Raw genomic sequence first — 21255 nt, 5'->3', positions numbered from 1 at the left:
GTTGCAGAAGGTTAGTGGACTTAAATAAATAGAAAACTTCTTTTTTTAGGACAGAGAAATAAATAGAAAACTTGGAATTGTTTTTTTCCTCTCTTTCATGTGCATGGTTTTCCATAAATTTCCATTAAAACCCTAAAAAAACAACAAAATTGCCAAGGAAAAAGAAATGCCATCAAGCCACACCAATCGTTGGTCCCCAACCAAAAAAAAAAAAAAGTCAACAATCACACGCTTTAACCATTCCATTATTTGATTGGCATTCATTCAACCAACAATAGGACATACAAATGCCAACAAAGCCTTATATTACATTTATGAGGGAGAGAATAAACTAGAAACAAGATCAATATTGTACAAGAAAATCAAGCGTAAACCAGCGAAAGAGGACATTGAAAAAAGGACATTACAAAGGAGGCTACACGCTATCACGCATGCAAGCCTCCCCATAATTCTGAAGCAGATTTGTACACAGGCTAGCTTTTTCGTTTATTTTTCCATCAACGCCGTCAGACCATCACAGAAAGACCTTTTAAAATTGGCTAAACCTAGGCCAATTCGTTTCATTCGTCCGAAAGCTTGCTCATTGCATTACTCATACCGAGCTCTTCAATGGGAGCAAACGTGAGAGATCATTCACGGGATACGTGATTCTTCTTTATCAAGGCATAAGCATCACTGTATATTGCCACAAGGTTTGAGAAGACTGCCAGAACAATCATAAGGACGCACAGCATTTTGTCTGTTTTTGTTGCAATATTGTACTGATCCCTGCAATTGCAGAACAAAACATTGATGATGATTCACTCATTTAGCAGCAAATTAGCAGCAGAAGTGCAGGATTATGACCGTCACAAAATGCCCGGATAATCATAACTTTTGGTCCTTGCGGAATACACAATTTCACATTTTCTATAATCTCACAGGATAATGAATATAATTTTACAATCTCAAGTAAGATTGATCCAGAATCTGATAGATAATCTTACTTAAGAAGTATTTGGCAGCATCGAGGACGATTGTTTAATATACAGGTATTAAGGTGTTCCAAGTTCAACGAGAGACAAGATGACACCACTTTGGGTGTTATCTCAAAGCACTTCCACATTTTTTAAGTTTTTTTTTTAAAAAAAAAAGTCTTTGTTAACTTTCACAAAATATCCATTATATCCTTTGTCTTTCTTTAGGCAAAAAGGTACGATATTTTCACAACCAAAAAAACATGATATTTTACACATGGGATCCCATACCATATAATATCTAAAGATACCAGAGGATATAAAAATAGAAAACAGTATAACAAATAGCTCCTTGCAAACCGCATTAGAAAACTAGCTAGAGGCCAGGAACTGACCTAAGAGTAATGGCGGCAGGAAATATGAATCCAAGACAAACTGCAGCTGTTGCACCAGTGAACTGAAAAGCATCCCAAATGCTGGGTATGAAATTTGCTCCCAGGAAGATAGATACGATGAGGACTATAGTGATTGATGCAAATCTAAAGTTATCCTGAACCAAAGGCCTTGATGAGGGAAACAGAAGACCATCTATGTTGATCCGCAGAGGATAAAACACAACAGGAAATACAAGCATGAGATGTGCAGCATAGCTAAAACGGACAGCATCATTCAGCACAGTACCAAAAGGAATTCCAAGATCAGTATCAAAGTTGGCAAGCACATCATCGAGAGTTCCTTCACCAAATAATAAGAACCCAAAGAAGCTTGTCATGAGATACACCGAAGTGCAAAGACCAAGAGCAGTCCGTACAACTCCTTGCATCTTTGAAGAGTCTTCAAGTTCATTGTCTATGCTGTGAACTGCAGATGAAGTATCATAACAAGGTAAATGGCAAGAAAATGATTACTCCTCATAATAACTCAATGACAAGGGAACAGGAATCCAATTTTAAACCGAGATGTGAAAAAGTTGCTTACCATTGTAATGGCAGATATAGGCAGTGATAAGCACAGGAACTACAGTGAACAGTTTGAAAAATGATGACAAATCGGTAATGACTGGGAAGAGTTTGGGCATTTCAATTCCTCCACTAATAATTTTGACAATTGAAATTCCAACAGCAATGACGAGAAAAACAACTGCCAGTGCAACTGACAGGGCTGATGTGAATCTCAAAGAATCTGCAACCAGAGAACAGGCATTTTAGACCTCCATTCCTTCACATTCTAAGATAGGGCTTGAAAAAATCCCCATGAGGTTTCCACAGTGAAGACAATTAAAAACAAAACAAAACAAAACAACAAAGTTACAGATATGCAGCAACAAAGATTCATAAAGGTTCGAAGTATACAAATAATCCTAGAACCACAATATATGCCTAGCATATATCACAACGAAACAACTGAAATTTCCCAATTTTCTCTCTTCTCTTAAATATGTTGATCATTAACGCGTGCAACATATAATTCGTTGATTGAGGAGTACTGACTGTGTACAATCCTTACCCTAATCACTTGTGCAGCTGTTAGCGGTCTACCTCTCTTGAATCCCACCCCAAGTCTCCAACCATAACCGACAGTTCACTTATTTAGAATCCGTCATGTTGTTGATGCACATGGGATTTTATGGACATCTAATTTGAAAAATGAAAGAGATAGTCATGCGTTTGTTTCTTCCTATTAAAGGAATGTAAGTTACCAATTCTTTTGAAGCTGGCTAAAGGTGCAAATATAGCAAGCGTTGTAGACACAAGAACAAATGTACGCCCAGTCCACCAGTGTACACCAAACCATCCTTCAAGAATACCGGCATGGTGATCTCCACTCGCTGATGTCCCAGAAAGCACGTCACCTTCATTAAAATTAATTCACGTCCTTGTTAGATGATTAGATAAATTTAGACACGATACAAGCTGCACAGAACAAAAGATCCAAACACGAACACGACGAAAGATATAGCGTCCAAATATATCTTGAAGTGAGTGTAAAACATGGTTTGGATTCAGTTTTGAAGCAATGGTTTCTAGAACTCTTGTGTAAATTCAACAGATATGAAAAAATGAACAGGCATTTATCAATGTAAATTTAAGTACAAAGTCAATTGTTCTTACCAATTATAATCATGTACACAATCAGCATACCGATGTTGTTGACTACAATACAGATCTGCACCAGAGCTCTTCCATACTTCCCAAAGGCGTCTCCCATTAGTCCTCCATAAGATAGAACCTTCCCTGCCCTGGTAAACCTAATCAACAACTCAATCGATTTCTCAGTTAAGAAAGCCATGAAGATTATCACAGCAATCCCAGCCACCATCCCCAATTCTCTCAAGGTTGCCGGCAAAGCCATGATCCCCGCACCAATAATTGTGGTTGATAAGTTGAAAACAGCCCCAGAAAAGGAAGCCCCATCAAAATCATCAAACCCCGCATGTTCCTCCTTACTTTTCGTAACAAGGGTGCTTTCTCGTCGACAATTGCTTTGCTCTTTCGAGATTTCTTCTTCTCTGTTTTAGGTGCATTCCCTCCGATAGTCATTTTCAGATGAAAAAGTGTTCAAATTTTGGAAACTTCAAAGCAGCTCAACAACTCTGCGGTTAAAAAATGGTCAGTTTCGAATTTTCATAGAGCAAGTAATTCAGTTCGATTTGCGAGCTCAGTGATTCAAACCTGTTAAAACCCAGAGTATTGAGGATTCAAGGTTGACCGGTATGTACAGCCTTCAGATAGATGAATCTCAAATGGTCAAATCCTGAACAATAGCTCGAAAGCCGGAAACTGATCGAGACGCAAGAGAAAGTCGGAACACAGAATCCAGAAAAAGAAAAGAAGACAAGGTTGAAACCTCAAACCCAATTATGCAGCTAGCTAAAATGGATCAAAAGCCAGATCTCTCTTACAAAACCAAGAATAAAATCCAGCAATTTCAGAGAAATTATGAGTGAACAGACAGAAAGAAAAGAAGGATTCTTCGAACTGGAAAGTTGAAAATCCGAGGTCCGAACGATGAACCTAACAATGACAAGACACGAAAAAGCTGGCAGCCGAGAAGGAAAGTGAATCTAAGCCTTACAAATCGGGGGCCAATAAGCTTAATTTATAGACAAATCAGAAAGATACAAGCGCACGCAAAATAAAAAAAATACAAAAAATGAATAATGCTGCAGCGTATGGAACATCTAATAAAGATACGAATTGACTGAATCATGTTTATGAATGAAAACCAATAATGAGGGTGATGACTAAGTCTAATTTTGAAAAGTTGATCAGGAGGAAAATGATAACTTTTGGGGATTTACAGGAGGGTCAGAGCTTTTTTTTTTTTGGGCCAAAGGGAGCGTCAGTGTTGGAATTTATGTTTAGGAGTAGGTTTTACCTTTTAGTTTTTAACGACCCAACGAAGGAAGCAGGTGAGAAGTGAAAATCTGTATCAATGCCGCCGCCGAGAATGGTCTGACATGGCACCGTCCGGCCGTCATGGGACATTTTTTTTGGACAAACGTCATGGGACATTGAGGTCCAGCTACCGTAAGGGCTGCTGCTCGACGACACAGAATTTGCCCCATCCCTTTAAAAAAAATAATAATAAAAAAAAGATCAATTAAATAAAATGAAAATAGCTTACGAAGCATAAATCTAACTAACCATGAGAAGGGGAGAGAAAATGACATCTATTATGAAAAACATTAAAGCAAACAGCATTAAAATTTTCAAGCAATAAACTAATGTCGGCCACTAAAGGCCAAACATACGACATTTTTGCAGGAGACAATTGTAAAGCTTTTTTGGGGTAGCAGATCACAGAAAAGCCACATCAATCAATAAATCTCTATTTGTTTGGTTCTTGATCCATATGAGCATGGCTTTTAAGGCAAAACAAAATGAAAGAATTAGGCTCAATAGATGAAGGGTGTATTTAGATTAAAAAATTTATAATTGAGATTAGTATTCAACTGAGGTTAGCAAATTGAGATTAAAAAAAATCAGTTGATATAACGTGATTTATGTTTGAATATTATTTTTTTTAAAGTCAGTCAGATAAACTGAAATTCATTTGGATGGTTTAATTCAAAAGCCAATTGAAATATTTAATAATAAAAATAAGCATAAATTTTTTTATCTTAAATATTAAATCTTAAATAAGTATGTTTAAATTTTTTTGGCTAACTAATAAGTAAAAAAATATTAAACTTAAAATCACAACTAATAAGTAAAATATTTTGAATATTCAACCATGAAAACTTAAAATAAATTAATATTTAATTGATATGATTTACAAGTTGATCTCTAATTGTATCACGAACATGCTGCATCTGTCTTGATAATTCGAGTAGATTTGACGAGGATGTTTTACCAATATCGATATCTTCCTCTTGGACTTCTACACTTTCATCTTCAGCTTGTATGAACTACTCATCAGTAATTAAATTTCTCCTAATAAAATTATGTATTGTCATTGTTGCACAAACAATTTGAACTTGTGTTTTATATTTAAATTTGATATTTTTCATATAATTGCAAACCTATTCTTCCACACTCCAAAAGTTCTTTCTATAGTGTATCTCAGACTTGAATGATAATAATTGAAGACCTCATTATTGTTTGCAAATCTTGCAACTCGTCTAAAGTCTGGAAGGTGATAATGTTCGCAACGATATGGACCAAGATACCCATTTAGTGTTGGATAACCAGAATCAACCAAATAATATTTACCTATTAAATAAAAGGAAGTGATGTAAATTTGACCAACATTAAATCAATGCAATAATAATTATAGTGACTTTAATAAAATATGCCTGGAGGTGGATGCAAAAAATGCATTGAAGGAGTTGATATGGCATTATCAAATACTCGAGCATCATGAGCCGTACCTTCCCATCCCGTAATGACAAAAGTAAAACACATGTCTCAATTGTAACATCCCAAAAAAATTAACCTAAGGTTAATTAAGTTAATTTAGAGCAAATGAGTAATTTTGAAAGAATATTTAGATATAAATAATTTTAGTTAGAAAATTATTATTGGATTTAATTTAGATTAAAATTTTAAGTTATGATCTTATAGTAAATAGAAATAGTAATGATAATATTATTAAAAAAGAAGAAGAAGAAGAAGGAAAAGGAACATAAAATAAATTGAAAATTAGAGGGGGAAGAGAAGTAATTTTCGCTTTAAGTGTTGAGGTGTAAATAATGCAAAAAAAAAAAAGAAGAGAAGAAGAAGAGAGCTTTCGGCGTCCGCGTGTTGCAATGATTATATATATATATAAAATAATAAAAAAAAAGAAAGTAAGAGTATGAATTATTATGTGGGACCCAGACCATTTTAAAATAAAACAAGCCAAAGACTTCTGGCTTTTCATTCTCTTCTTCCTTTCCGTTTCTGCATCCATACACAGAGAGCGAGCAACGCTGCAGCTAGAGGAGTTGATTTAGAAGGTGAAGCTCCATAGTAAAATATTTCAGATGAGATTTTAAGTATTCTATGACTAGGTAAGTGTTCTAAACATTTTTTTACTCATTTTTCTCTTTGAGCTGCAGATTCTGAAACTTTAGAAAACCTAGGGTCTGAAAGAGAAATGAATTTATGTTAAATAAATATAGTTTTTGATGTTGTTAGTAGTGTAATAAATATTCTAGAATATTATTTTGTTGATAGAATTGGAATTTGAGGCATTTGAGTTTATCCCTAGATCCCTATGGGTAGATTTTTGGTTAAATCTGAAAATATAAATTGATTTGTTGATATTTAGATAATTATTTGAGATGAGAAATAAATTATTATGGTTATAGAATAATGATTCTAGGCTTGAAATCAAGTTTGTAATTTTTGGGTATTTTTATGTGCGAATTTTTGGAATAAAAAGAGAAATTTTAATATTAAAAAATTATTTGAATGAAATTATTGTAAAGGAGACTATCGAATCAAGTAGATAGGTTCAAATACATGAAATTAAATTTTAGAATTCAAGAGACTAAGACTAAGTTCTTAAAAAAAATATAAAATAAAATAAAATACATACTTAGGTGTTAGAGTATAAGTGAAAATTGTATTAATAATATTATTGACACATTAGGATATGATCAATTATAGATTAATTTTCTTTTGACACCATTCAAGCTTTGGAAAGCTTTGTAAGTGTTGTAACTTGAGGGTAACCTTTGACCTCTCAAAGGTTGAAGTAATCGAGGAAAATCTATTTTATACATTTGTATGTTACTTAATTAATTATGTTGGTGAAATAAAAGAATATATATATATATATATATATATGTCTAAATTTTGAAATGATTGTTTGTAATGCATGTAGCTTTGTTGAGACTCTATGACTTGTGACCAAGTTAAGTATGACTTGGTGTGAGTAATGAGATTGATGGTTGATGATTATGTGTACATTCTTGGATATAAGTTGTGGATTATGCACAATAATAAATTGTATGAGCATGTTGAGTTTTATATGATGCTAATGTGGTTTTGTATGATAATTTAAAAATTGATGCAAGAGGCATGATTAAAATATGATGATTCTTGATGTTTGTTGAGCAAGAAAGTTGATGAGCATGTGGGATAATTTTGAATTATATATATATATATATATATGAGTTTTTTTGAAATGCATTTTCTCATAAGTATGATCATATGACAGGAGTTCGCCTTAGTGAAGGAGTTAGCGGCTATGCAAAATCCATGCGGTACTTGGCTATTAACCAATAATCCCAGGGGTTATAGCCGCTACTTACCTTGTAAGGTACTGTAGCATTGTTCCTATTAAGGGACTTAACCCTACTAGCCTACCTGAAGTTTTGGGTAGAGCTAGTTTTGGGTATGACACCCTATAGTATGTGATTTGGGGGAAACCATGTTCATAAGTGAGTAAGGTAACCCTGGCCGGGTAGTCCCTCATGATATGATTAAGGCTTTGGATAGTCTCACCACATGGACGATCCCTTCTGGTTGTTGGCCCACGAATTTCATGTCAAAGAAAATAAGGGGGGATATAAGAAAGAGATTGATCATGCATATTATTACTATCATGCCATTTGAGTGATTGATGGCTATGTTGAGAATATGATTATAATTGTAGAAATGAGAACATGCAGTAATTATGTGAATAATGTGTATGTGATTATTTGTGCAAATTTTATACTTGACTTTATTCTTGAAATTATTCACATGAGTTAAATGTTAATGTGATTAACATGTTATTAATGTGATTGTTTAAATGGTCACCTTGATAAATTTATTAGCCACTTGCATTCATGATTAATTATCATGCATTTATATAACTTAGATATACCTTGGTTACTGAGTGGTTGTACTCACCTCTCTCTTTTAACATATTATAGGAGCTAGCTCATCTCAAAAGAACAGAGGAAAGGAGCATTAGGCCAAGTGATAATAATCACTTCTGTAGGCCTCTCTCCTTTTATTTGATATGTGTATTTAGTCTATAATATTGCCAACTAGGTTAATATATTCTTAATCCACTTGCATTATGGGTTTTGTGTTGGGAGAAATGTATTTTGGGCCCTGGAGAATATGGTTTGATACTTGTGCTATAATTACAAGCCAAAATATTTGTGCAAGCAAAAATAGTTATTATCATGCTTCCGTATAGGTTTAATTGAATGATATGAGTTCTTAAAATATTTTAAAGACTTGGGATCCCTTTATATTAAATAGTTTGAAAAAAAATACATATTAAAAATTCATTTGGGTTAATCTCGTATTAGATAATCCATTTGGATTAGTCCTTGATTAATCATGGTTAGTATAATGATTAAGTCCTAATTTAGGACGCCCTTTACACCAATCACATACAGCCATAACATTCTGTGTTGCATATCCCTTTCTTCCAATGAATTTGACTTGATCAGCAACACTAACCACACATGGCACATGAGTGCCATCGATTGCTCCTATAGCATCCTTAAAGAATAGGCAACATTGTGGATCATTTTGAATTTTTGAATGACATCGTTGAAACAAAGGATTAAGTGGCTTTATGTTTTCCTTGGAAAGGTTAAGGTAGGCAGCTAATACTTTATGAAAATTTCTATGGATAGTTTCCCTTGAATACTGAAATTGTTCCTATATCATCCTATTACCAACTCGATGTCTAACTGTATTTAAAAACATTCCAATCATTTCTTCAACTCCCATTTTTTAGACTTCTTTATATCAAGATCAACTAGTGTCGCACACAGTTGCCTGAACAAATGTTTTTCTATTCGAAACATTTCATAAACCTTGCAAAATATCATTAACCCACATTTATCCTGTTTACATGCTAGTTCTCCGTGGCTCTTTACACACATATGGCATCACATATTCACTAACTAATTGACATTTTTTTTTGCTCCGTTATATCTTGCTGTAACAAGGGAAGTAGTTGATGAGCCACATCTACATCCCAACCTTCATTCCAACCCAACATATATTCATTCGAATCTTCCATAATTTTTAAACTTGAGGTAAAATAGTATGTAAATATCATTTGTATATAATATAAAATGCATAGTATATAAATATCATTCAACAACATAAAAGATAAAGCATAAGATAAGCATTAAATAAGAGTTAAATATTCGCTACAAAGCAAGTCATCATTTGCATAGCAAACTACAAGTCAAAATAAAGTAACTACAAGTCAAACACAAGTCAAAATAAAGCAACTACAAGTCAAACACAAGTCAAGTCATCATAAGCCTAGATAAAAATTCATCTAGATGTATTCTTTGAAATAAAATCTGATAGATGGTAGACTTAGTGCTTCAACTAATTAACCAAGTGATTAGGATGATCTTTAAGTTGTCAGTAAGCATCTCGCATAGGCTTGTACAAAACAAGATTGACACATCTCCAATGCAAATTTTTATCACCAAAAACTTCTGGGAGTCTATTTAGGTGAGCTACAACCTCAGAAACTCCTAGGTCATTTGCCAAAATCTTGTTCACTGTCTCTGTTCTAGCTTTATTATCCTTGGCCATTTCACTCATCGCATCTGCTATTTTCATTAAGGCAGGGACTTTTTGCTTTTTCCTCCCACCAATGCCTACCACCCTCTTTCTCTTGCCTTGACTTCTGTCACCACTAGTTCCACCGATATTCGTGGTGACATTCAAGTCCAATAACTCACCAGTGACCCCCATAGGTGCTGCAGTGTCAGATAAATTTAGCTCCTCTTCACTATCATCATAGCCTTCTCAAAGGTCAATAGTAGGGCAATACACATCCTCATCATCATCATCCTCTATTTGGGTCTGGGTAGCAAATGGTACAAAAAGTGTCTCCCCAGTTGCCATGACATCCTTGAATATCAAGGTTAATTCCCTTGCAAATCTTAGACCTTTATATCTAAATTTTCCATAAAGAGGATTTTCCTGCAACCATTCAAATAACCAACAATTAAAATTCTCAAATTAAATTCTAATCTTAAAAACACTCGATAACTAATCCATACCAAGATTTTTCACTCCCACCACTCATCTAAAGCATCAACAGTATTCCTGTCACTGTCCCACCTTAAGTCAGTTTTACTTGAAAACAACTTATGCCATACGTTCCATTCTTTCCTCATGTTATCTAGCTTATTTTTCAATTGCTTTTGCTCATAACTTTTTCCTGTTTTTGCCTCAAACCCCTCAATTATTGCCTGCCACCCATTTTTATTGAAAGTAGTTCCTTTCCTTTGTTTCTTGTACACTTGTTCCAAGCATTCTTTAATGAAAATTTTTGTTAAAGTTGAATTCCACACAGCTTTTCCTTTATCGCTGTTCATTATTGTATAGACTAGCTAGCTATCACAAACATGCAAAATTATTATATATCTCTACATATATGAAAAATCAATATATATCTCCTATTTTCAGTTTGGCATTTTTCAAATTCATGGAGTTTATATAATGAAAAACAAAAATTTAAAATAATGCAACTTGCATAAAAAGAATTGAAGCACAAGTAAGAATTAGAGCAAGCTAAAGTGCAACAGGAGGAAGCTGAGGCATGCTTAAGCATTTGACTTATGAATCATATGACCTTTAGCATTTACAATTGGTGCTTAATATTGTAAAATTGCCACAATGATAATAGTATAATGCATAATATGCATGTCACTCGTAGCTTTAATTTTTTAATTTGATTTCACATTTTAATGTGTGTTACATACTACTGCACGCATCCTTGATATCTACAAGACTCTAAGTTAGAAAGTTATAATAAAAAAGATGCTATAGCATGGATCATGTATAAAAGAGAGCTAGTACAAAAGGAAACTAATAAATATGCTAATTGGATCGTCATAGCTACTCATGATAATGATAATAATTGTGCTATATTTACAAATCCTCTCTCCTGAGCTGTAGAAGATTGATTGAGATTAATTGAAAAAAAAAACTTTACTCTGTCATAACCTTACTCCCAAAAAGAAAAAAATTAAGACCATCAAATGCATGATTAAATGAAAATTTTAACACACATAGCCCCCTGGCAATGGTTACCTGCATCCACTCTATTTACTATTCAGGTTAATAAATATAGGTCTAATAAATCAAGTAATCAACATTACAGATAGCAGACACGTTTACTCATTTAAAGGCAATTGTATGTAATGTTCATGCATGCAATTTAGAATCAGTAGACACCCACCACCTATTCTTTCCAGTAACAGGATAAGCCAATCATAACATACCAAAAAGCTCAAAATATTGAATGACCACTGCTCATTTTCATGTCAATATGAAAACAGCAAACAACATAAATATCCTTCAAGTCAGAGCATGAAAGCCTTGGAAACACTTCAATAATAATTTCAGATGAGACACTACAAGCAAAGCAATCTATGGCTTCACAAACTATTCGAGGAAGACATAACAAGTGAGTTCCAGAAATGCAGAAAAGATGACTGGTCTAACAGCATTATAAATAACCGAGTTCCAAAAATGCATCTTATGGGCATCTGTACTCATGTTACACACATGCATTTCTCATCGCATGAGATTGAAAAAGAAAATGAACATTAGCAACTCGAGTTCCAAAAATGAACAGGGAATGGAAAGTAAAGAGAATAACAAGTAGGATAGGAAACAAATGTGCACGCATTATATCTTCCTCTGCTCTAAAATAAACAAACAGGGGATAGACATGAGAGAATAACAAGCACATATCACTTCTTGGAGCAGCAGCGCATGACAAGTGAAGGAAGAAGTCTTCAAAGAAGGAATAGCAGAGCACAACAGGAAATAAGGCAATGAAGGAGACAAAAAGAACGACCTTACTTGGCAAGGACAAGCGATGGGGAGTAGATCCAGCAATAGGAAGTACATATCTGGTGGCTTTTTAGGAGATTGAGAGGCAACAGCGAGAAGAAGCACTTTGGAGCAGGGGCATGATGGAAAGCTGGAGATCGATAAAAAAAAAGACTAACAAAATAGAACTAGAGATTGGAGCAGGGGCACAGTGGTATGCTAGAGATCGATAGAAAAATGACTAACAGAAGAGAGCTGGAGATCAAAGCAGGGACATGGTGGAAAGCTGGAGATCGGCGCTGAAGGAAGCAGACGATTGGCCGAAGGAAGCAGATCTAGAAGTGTGTTTTAAAGCAGTTTTGAAGCAAAATAGGAGGTCACGGGTAAAGCAGCATGCACAGGAAGCAAGGTGCAGATCGGGTAGATGGAAGACAAGAGAGAGAAAGCAATAAAATTTAAAATGCATTTAATGCTTCCAACGGGCAAACGTGAATGCTGAGAAGGGAAAAGCCAAATCAGTTGGCTTTTTAGATAACGCACATTTATAAGCTAACTAAGGTTGAAAATTTTTGCTAATCCAAACAATTTTTTTTAGCATTTTGCATCCTAACCTCAGTTAAACCTATTCTAATTGGGGTTAGAGTGTAATCCAAACATGCACCAAAGCTTCCCAAAGAATGTTTCCAAACAAAGCTCGTACTAGGTTTAGAGTTGATGTATAAGATAGTAGTATAGTAAACACTACCACCTCTTTTAAATTTGTTCATCCTAATATTTCAATTCCAAATAAGGAGTACTGTTGGATGACGATTCCAAGCATAACCAGGTAGAGCTACGTAAAAAACTATTTATGTCACTAATATCATACCAATTACATGCATAAAAAAAGATAGTGACATTGACTGTGAAATTCCAATAAAACTTGATTAAGGTTATGGATAATTCCATTATAAAAAGCAATGTTCCTCTTTTGCCAAATGAAATTGAGGAGTATAATAATACCTCTTAATTGAAGATCAACTCAATTTTGTGTAAGTAAGACAACATAGAAATAATACAGTTAGACAATCCAACAGCCTCAATATCTGAGGAGGGGAGAGACAAAGCATTAAACCATATAAGTCTAGTATAATTACAACTACCAAATAGATGTATTTTTGATCAGAATCAAGACCTTCAAAGACACATTGAGATTGTACATCCAAATGATATTTTCGAAGAATGTCTCCAATTGATATTGCTGAATGGATTAGCTTCCATACAAATTAAAGTTGCTTTTAAGGCAATTTAATTTTCTAAAGAGAACTCTAAAAGGATTCATTCAAGAAAGAAGTTTGGTACCAACAGGTGAAAGAAAAGCCATCTTTAACAGAGTAATGCTTCATGACCAAACTAGCTTATCATCTTGAGAAAACAAGGAAAAAGGACTTTTGAGAATGGCTTGAGCGTCTTGAAGCCTATAAATTTGCTAAATCAAATCTCTATTTCAATTACAAGGAGAACATGGTAAATTTCTATGAATAATGAGATCAAACATGTGGTTGATATCAAATCTATTAAGCAAATTGTGGCCAATCGATTTGCACCAAAACTCATGATCAATCAGAATATTAATTCCAAAACCTATTTGCCATTTTAAATTTTTAAGGATGATATCTTGAGAATCTAAGATACCCTTCCAAAAGCATTACACGTCTTTTTCAGTTTAATATGACTGGAGAAATCACTATATTTTATCTTGAGAGTATTACCAAGCAAGCATTACACGTCTTCATGTCAAGAGTTATGTTAGGATTGAGAACCATGATGGGTTTATCCTTATTGATATCTAATCCAAACCACTTGCAAAAAGCATGCAAAATAGCCTTAACCCTAGTAAGACCAAAATTGTTACATTCAAATAATAGTTTTGAGTCATCTACATACAAAAGATGCATAATTGAGTATGCATCATTGTAGATTTTAATACCCTTCAAAGCACCTAATTGTTCCTTGCACAAGATGAGCCTAAATAGAATATTTGCAACAAAAATGTATATGTAAAGGGGAAAGGGATCTCCTTGCCTAATTCCATTTGAAGGATATATCGAAAGTGTAGTTTTACCATTAAAAAGAATTTGATAATGCACCATGAAGATACATTGTAAAATCAGTTTAATCAACTTTGTTGGAACATTCATCTTAACAATGACAGTCTCAATAAAAGATTAAGATATTCTATCAAAAGCTTTTACAAAGTCAATCTTTCAAGCAGCTAATTTCTTCTTTTTAACTATAGATGAGTAAACTTGATGCATTAACTCTGTAGCTAAAAAGATATTGTATTTAATAAGTCCTCCTTTTATATAAGCAGTTTAAAAAGGAGAGATTAGCTTAGATAATATTGGTTTTAGTTTGTTACTAATGATCTTGGAGAAAATTTTGTAGATTATACATTATAGAGTCTAATTGGTCTAAGATCACGCAAAGGTAACAGGATTATTATGCATGGGAATAAGGAACAAGGTTGATGAAGGTTTTATTGAAGATAGTAAGGATATGCCCTAAATTCTAAAAAGAGCATGTCATGTGAAAAAGGTCCTGTCTAATCAAATTATTTTTTTTTTGTTTTGTTTGGAAAGAAAGATGCATCAAAATCATTAAGACCAGGGGAGCTCTCTTTAGGGAGTTGGAAAACGGCATTTTTAATTTCATTCTCAAAGATCTAAGTATCAAGCAACCTAAAGTCATCTTCTAAAATTTGTGAGACGAAGATGTCATGATCTCTAAATTCCTCGAGTAAGAGAGATACATTGAAAGAAGAGAAGGATGAGTATGAGACCAAATCATGTTGAGAAGCTCAACTTGGTTATTCGACCACGTGTCATCTGTTCTTTTTAGCCTCTTGATATGATTTTTGATCTTGTTACTAACATGGCATAGAAAAACTTAGTATTCCTTTTTTCCTTTATCTTCCATTTGATTTTAGCCCTTCCTTCCCGATAACTACTCTGCAATCATAAAAGAAATTTCCCCATCCCAATCTACTGCAAGTTCCTTAAGCGGTAAGGCCCAAAAACAAACAAAAACACTTTTTTTATTGAAAAATATAATTTATTTTTATTAAATCTCACCTTAATAAAATAATTATTTTTTTAAATTAATACTATTTTTTTATATTAGATATGAGTGTTTTATTTTAAAATAAATATAAAATAATTTATTTATTATGAATACTTTTAAAAAATGCGATTATTATACTTTGAAGGAAGTAGGTGCTTCAATTTTTGGCTAAACTAATTTAACCAGCAGCTTGTGAAATTTTTTGACGGATATTGAGAATTTAATTGTTACTGTATATATTTAAGACTTAAACTCAAGACTTTTTATCAAGCTATCCCTGACAACCTATGGTATTAATAAAAAGCCATGATAGCTTAAATATAAAGCATCGAACGGAAAAAAACGTCACAAATACAATTACGCAATTTCTTACTTCACTCAACAAAATTTAAAAAAAATAGAAGGAAAAAATTAATGGATGACGTGAGGAGAATGGAGATATTCATTTGAAAGCCTACCAGATATTTTCGAATATCGGGGCCTCTGTGCTGCCCAAATCCAATGCCCAGGCTGTCTGGTATCAGAATCAAGTGAACCCCTGCTTCTACTTGCGTGCCTGTGTTGGATTTTATTCCTCGGTTTAAATATTTTTAATTAAATTTTATTTTAATAAAATAATTATTTATTTTTAAATTAACATCTTCTTCTATATTTACTTCTATTTAATATAATAATTTATTATAAAATATATATAAAATAATTTATTTAATAAGAACACTTTTAAAAAATAATATTAAATTATAAATATTTAATTTTAAAAAAATATTTTATATTTTTAAATAGAGGGGTACTATTTTTAGTTTCCTTCAATTGAACTCACCTAAGTGCTTTGTTAAATTAAAAAGTAAATAATTTCTTAGATTTTAAAAACATTGCGAGGAAAAAATTTCCTGACTATATTACATGAGTTTTCTTTTTTTTTTTTTTCGGCGAGTAAAAGGTTGAGCCTACTTATTAATAATTTTATCCCCTCAATTATCTATATTTATATTAGTACTAATTTAAACTTGTGCGTTTAATGTAAAATTACCATTTCTTCTCGATTATTTCTTCAATTTAAACTCCGCTGAAATTATTATATATACTCGTCTTTCGTGCTATTAGCCTATTACTCGTTGTCCTGAAAAAGTGAATTATATAATATTTGTTATTATGAAAAATTATATACAGATTTTACATAAAAGAATTAATTATTTTAAGATTTATTAATAACTGTACTACACCAAATGAATATTGAAATAATTAATTTTTTTATGTGAAATTTTGACATAAATATCCCTTTTTATTATGCTGGTGCCAGGCATGACAAATAATCAAATAGTGCTAGTTATCGCCAAATAGAGTATGAATGACGTTCATTTTGTATTTTGTATTTTTTTAAAGCAAAAGATGCGAGTGTACAATGTTTGAAATACTTCATGGCCATGGTACAATTTTTTAAAGTTTGGTCCAAAATAAACTCGCCTATTTTGGACAATGTCGGTTTGCGTATAAAAACGAAATAAGTAAGCTATTTTTTAATTAATTAGATCAGCGAAAACAAAATTCAAAAGACAGAATATCCTCTTTTTTTTTTTTTTTTTCCACGGTCCCCACGAGTACTGTGTAATTTTGTGCTCTGATTTGCGGTTAGCTCCCGTCTAGGCACAAAACAGGTTAAAGCAATGAAAATCATGAGGAAACAAAAAGTTAAATATATTATCTCCAACTCAATTTTTGATATTTTTAGATAAAATTATATATATCAATAAAATTTATTAAATATATTTTGCAAAATAAAAATTTAAAATTTTAAAAATGTATTTTTTAATATTCTATTTATGAAAAAATATTAAACATAAAGATTATAATGTAAAAAGTAATATAAAAAAATTATTAATAAAAATTTATTTTTATCAGAATGATTTTATATTTTGAAACGCAAAATATTTTTTAAAAATATTTTATAATTAAAGATAAAGATAACATAACATGGTACTAATGCTGCGTTTCGATTAGTTTTGAGACAAACCTCACTTTTTTTTTTTTTTTTTTGTGGGGGGGTCGAACAAGACAAACCTCCTGCTTGAGTATATGAAAATTTATCAGTTATAAATTAATACAAATTTTTAGTTAAAAAAAACTCAATACAAATCCAAATTTTTTTTGACAAAAAAATCCAAATATATATTTTTTATTTTTAATTTCTAATTTTATTTATATCTTAATTATTTAAAATTTTAATTACTTCAATCCTCTTGTTCTCTTTATATTTTTATTATTAATACCTTAGCCACTCTTGTCTCTTCTCACGTCTATTGTTCCCATCTCTTGTCCATTGAGGAATAGAATTAATTGACTACTCCAAAATTTATATTTTCACTTTGAATATCAATTCATCTCTCTCTCTGTTTTTTTTTGTAATCTTTTACATTATTCAAACAATGATTTTAGATACATGATTTTTTAAACATAAAATTTTAAAGATAAAATTCAAATCCAAATGCCACCTAAATTCATTAGCAATGGCTCGTTATGTTGGGGAATGCAAATGCACCCTTTACTTTGGTAAAAATTATGAGTAGATATGTAAAATTTGTAACTTTATACCTCTATTATTGATATTTTGCACCTTTTAAATTAAAAAAAATTATTCTTTTAGTCCTCCGACTTTTAAGTACTTATAACTTAATTTCTCAACTATGATTCGCTATGATTCAGTCCTTTAACTATAACTCGCCTATGAATCAATCTCTCAATTTTTGAATCACTTACAAATTAGTCCCTTAACCTTTGTTAATTTTTTTTTCATGTTAACTCTTATTCACATTAATGAATAAGAAGAGGGTATTTTAAAATAATATATGAGTATTTTTTTATTCCTCTCATTGAAAATTTTTTTAAAAAAATTAAAAAATAAGACTGAGTTATAGGTAAATTAAAAATTGAGGGATTGAGTTACAACGAGTTATAGTTGAGGGAATGAGTCGCACCGAGTCATAATTAAGGGACTGAGTTACAAGTAAGTTAAAAGTTGAAGGACTAAAAGATTAATTTTTCTTTAAAAAAATTGAACTTAAAAACTTATTAGATATATAATATTTTAATGATTTAAGTAAAATATAAAGAGTATATTTGTAACAAAAACTATATTAACATGTTCAATATAATTTTTAAAATGAAAATAATGAAAAACATATTTATATCGGTACAATTTTAGTCATAATATAATGATTACTTTTAATTATTAAATTATTATTTTAAAAATATTAATTTTTTATTTAGTTATTCTGCACTCATGATTTTGAATCCTTGTTGTGTCATTGTTTATTGGAGTGTTTTAACTAGTCTATCTGTTTTTATTTACAAAAAAATTATATTTTTTATTTTTTTATACAAGTAAAATTATCTATTTTAATAAGCATTTAATATATATTTTTTAAATTATTTTTTATAATTTATATTAATAAAAAAATAATTAATACATATTTATATTGATTAGTATAACATATTTTAATCTATTTTTTATCTGTAAATATAATTATTATGATTCCGACTTTTTTAAGGTCTAACAATAACAGTAACCCAAAAATATCTAAGAATAATAACATTATTTTATTTCATATCGTAACTATTTTCTTTTGCAAAGGGACCCACTAAATTGTCTCCCTAAATATTATACATTTCAGGATTTGTCAGGATAGCAGAATTTCACAACCCTATTCAGTATTTAAAATTCAAAGGAAGCATGAAGTTTCTTACGTAATTTTTAGAAAAAAAAATAGTTTTAATAATAATCAAACCTTGTTAAATCAAGATGTCAAGGAGTTATCGAACCAGAGAACGACTGGAAATTCTTAAAATTATTTGTCGTGCAAGACAAAAAATGAAAACAGTAGAACTATAATAGTATATGTTGATTTTTTTTTTTTTTGGCTTTTGCTGATATCATAGGTTTTTAGTCCCACTAATCTAATCGACAGCTTACTGAGTACTTTTTCAATGGCACATCTCCTATTAAGAATAAAGAATAAATAATAAAGAATTTAATAAATGTTATATATTCAAAACTTAAAATTAAAACCTCTAATTAAGTTGAATCAAATCTCCAATCAGTTGATTCTAGCACCCACCGGTCTTCTATTTGCTTTTTTTTTTTTTATAATATATTTGCTTTTGATAAAAGCGTCAAGGCCATCGTCGGTCTGTAATCTGACTTTTCGTAACCAATTGGGCCAATGGGCCCACATTCATCAGCACCAGGGCCCATTTACAATATGTAACCCTTCAATTTGAGCGCGACTCCCATTCCCCACCAAAATTAATAAAAACTGCTAAAATTTGTAATTTGCAATAACAAAGAAGAGTGCGAGACGTAAGTGCTTCGATTACCGCGAATGTATGAATTTTCTACTTAATTAATTGGACGCCTCATCACATATTATATTCCACGCATTCCCAGCCACGAATTTATGATAAAATAATGAGAAGTATCATAAGTCTTCTGTTATTAACATCTTAATTGTTGTTAATTGCACTTGTTAACCTAAATAATGAGTTTTATTGGTTGGTCCAGCGATGAAGATTTGACATTTGATATCATTACCACAATGCAGAGTGAGATGACGCTAATAAGCTTTTAAGATCACATTGATGATATTGAAGTTTAAATGCTTTAATTATGATAATTTACTCGCGATTGATTTTTTATTTTAATAGGGCCGAAAGTAATAAATTTATGGTGTGAGCTGTCATTTGTCATACATTTTCCTTAAAAAAGATCACACATATTTACCTTAAATTATTTACAATGTTACATATAAGTATATCATCTGTATATCGTAAACAGTACCTTTTACAATTAAATTTTATCCTACTGTTTTTTATGGATGTGTTGAATTAATCTCTTTTTCTTTGTAACAGGGAAAAAAAAAAAGCATCTGGTTCAATGTATGAACTATGAGAGCAGCATCTCATTGGATTAAATTATCAAAGAAAATAATAATTTAAAATCATTCAACTAATTTCAATTTCCTTTTATTCCAATTGCAACCAAAGATATTTTTTGAATATTAATTAAGCCAAGAAGTCTACAAAAAGGCGCTAGCTTAACAAATTATATCATTAATTTTAAGTATAATTTTTAGTAGAAAAATATGCAAGGGTTATAATTGAAGATAGATATAGAGCAGTTAGTAATAAACAATCAATGACACGTAGAAGTGGTGTCATATTTTTTATTTAATTGAATCAATGATAATTTTAGAATGTAATAAGATTAATAAGAACAGTTTAGTCATAAAATTTGCCTTCCCTCCTTTTCAATTTTTTCAATCAAACAACCTTTCTTGCTTCCCGCCCCTCCCCCAAAAACCCCAACCAAATCAAGCCTTAATTTAAAAGAAGATTAAAGTAGGGTGTTCAGTCTAGATTCATCCTGATTAACCTGATATTGTCCCGATCATATCGGGATGGGTTTTGTCCCGGCCCGAAAATAATTGGAATGAGACTTTACAGAACGGGACAGGAAAGGAGTTTAGGATGGGAGGGAACACGGGATTACCATCGAGATGTCCTGTCCCGTCCCGTCCCGTCCCGAATATTATATATATTATTTTTTATTTTAAATATATTAATTATATTAATATAATTTATACTTATATTAAATATATCAATTATACTTTTAATACTTGCAATTCTTATTTAAAATTAAATTTTTTTTATATTGATACTTTTAGTGGCATGGAGTAAACATGACGATATCTTTCTTTATAATATATTAATTATATTAATATAATTTATTCGTATATCTATCTATTTAATAACTTTTATTTGTAACATATTTCTTACTCATTTTTAGAAGAGTAATTAGCCTAGTATATCTTCACTAAAATAAAAGAACAATGATTTGATATTGTGTTTGACTTACCTATTGTTGCTAATCTTATAGTATAAAGATCACTTATATT

General features: G+C 31.5%; 2 protein-coding genes across 2 annotated transcripts; both read right to left on the bottom strand.

Annotated features, from left to right (window-relative positions):
- Positions 1-217: 217 nt before the first annotated feature.
- On the bottom strand, positions 218-4039 carry LOC129306371 (amino acid transporter AVT6B-like). Its single transcript, XM_054946927.1, is given in 7 exon segments — positions 218-768; positions 1352-1817; positions 1935-2138; positions 2656-2808; positions 3068-3409; positions 3412-3549; positions 3629-4039. Coding segments are annotated over 6 exon segments (1389 nt in total). The 5' UTR covers positions 3497-3549; positions 3629-4039; the 3' UTR covers positions 218-629.
- A 5733-nt stretch (positions 4040-9772) lies between these two features.
- Positions 9773-10740, bottom strand: LOC129305518 (uncharacterized). The gene is made up of 3 exons (XM_054945525.1): positions 10522-10740; positions 10191-10342; positions 9773-10148 (listed from the first exon to the last, which is right to left on the bottom strand). Exons 1-3 carry the CDS (start codon positions 10738-10740, stop codon positions 9773-9775), a joined length of 747 nt encoding a protein of 248 aa, XP_054801500.1.
- Positions 10741-21255: the final 10515 nt, after the last annotated feature.

Source organism: Prosopis cineraria, unplaced genomic scaffold (genome assembly GCF_029017545.1).
Source record: "Prosopis cineraria cultivar Desert tree isolate PC_DT_omini unplaced genomic scaffold, ASM2901754v1 PC3, whole genome shotgun sequence".
Classification (NCBI taxonomy): domain Eukaryota; kingdom Viridiplantae; phylum Streptophyta; class Magnoliopsida; order Fabales; family Fabaceae; genus Prosopis; species Prosopis cineraria.
The sequence above is the reverse complement of the archived record's forward strand: the minus strand, read 5'-3'. Positions and strand labels throughout refer to the sequence as shown.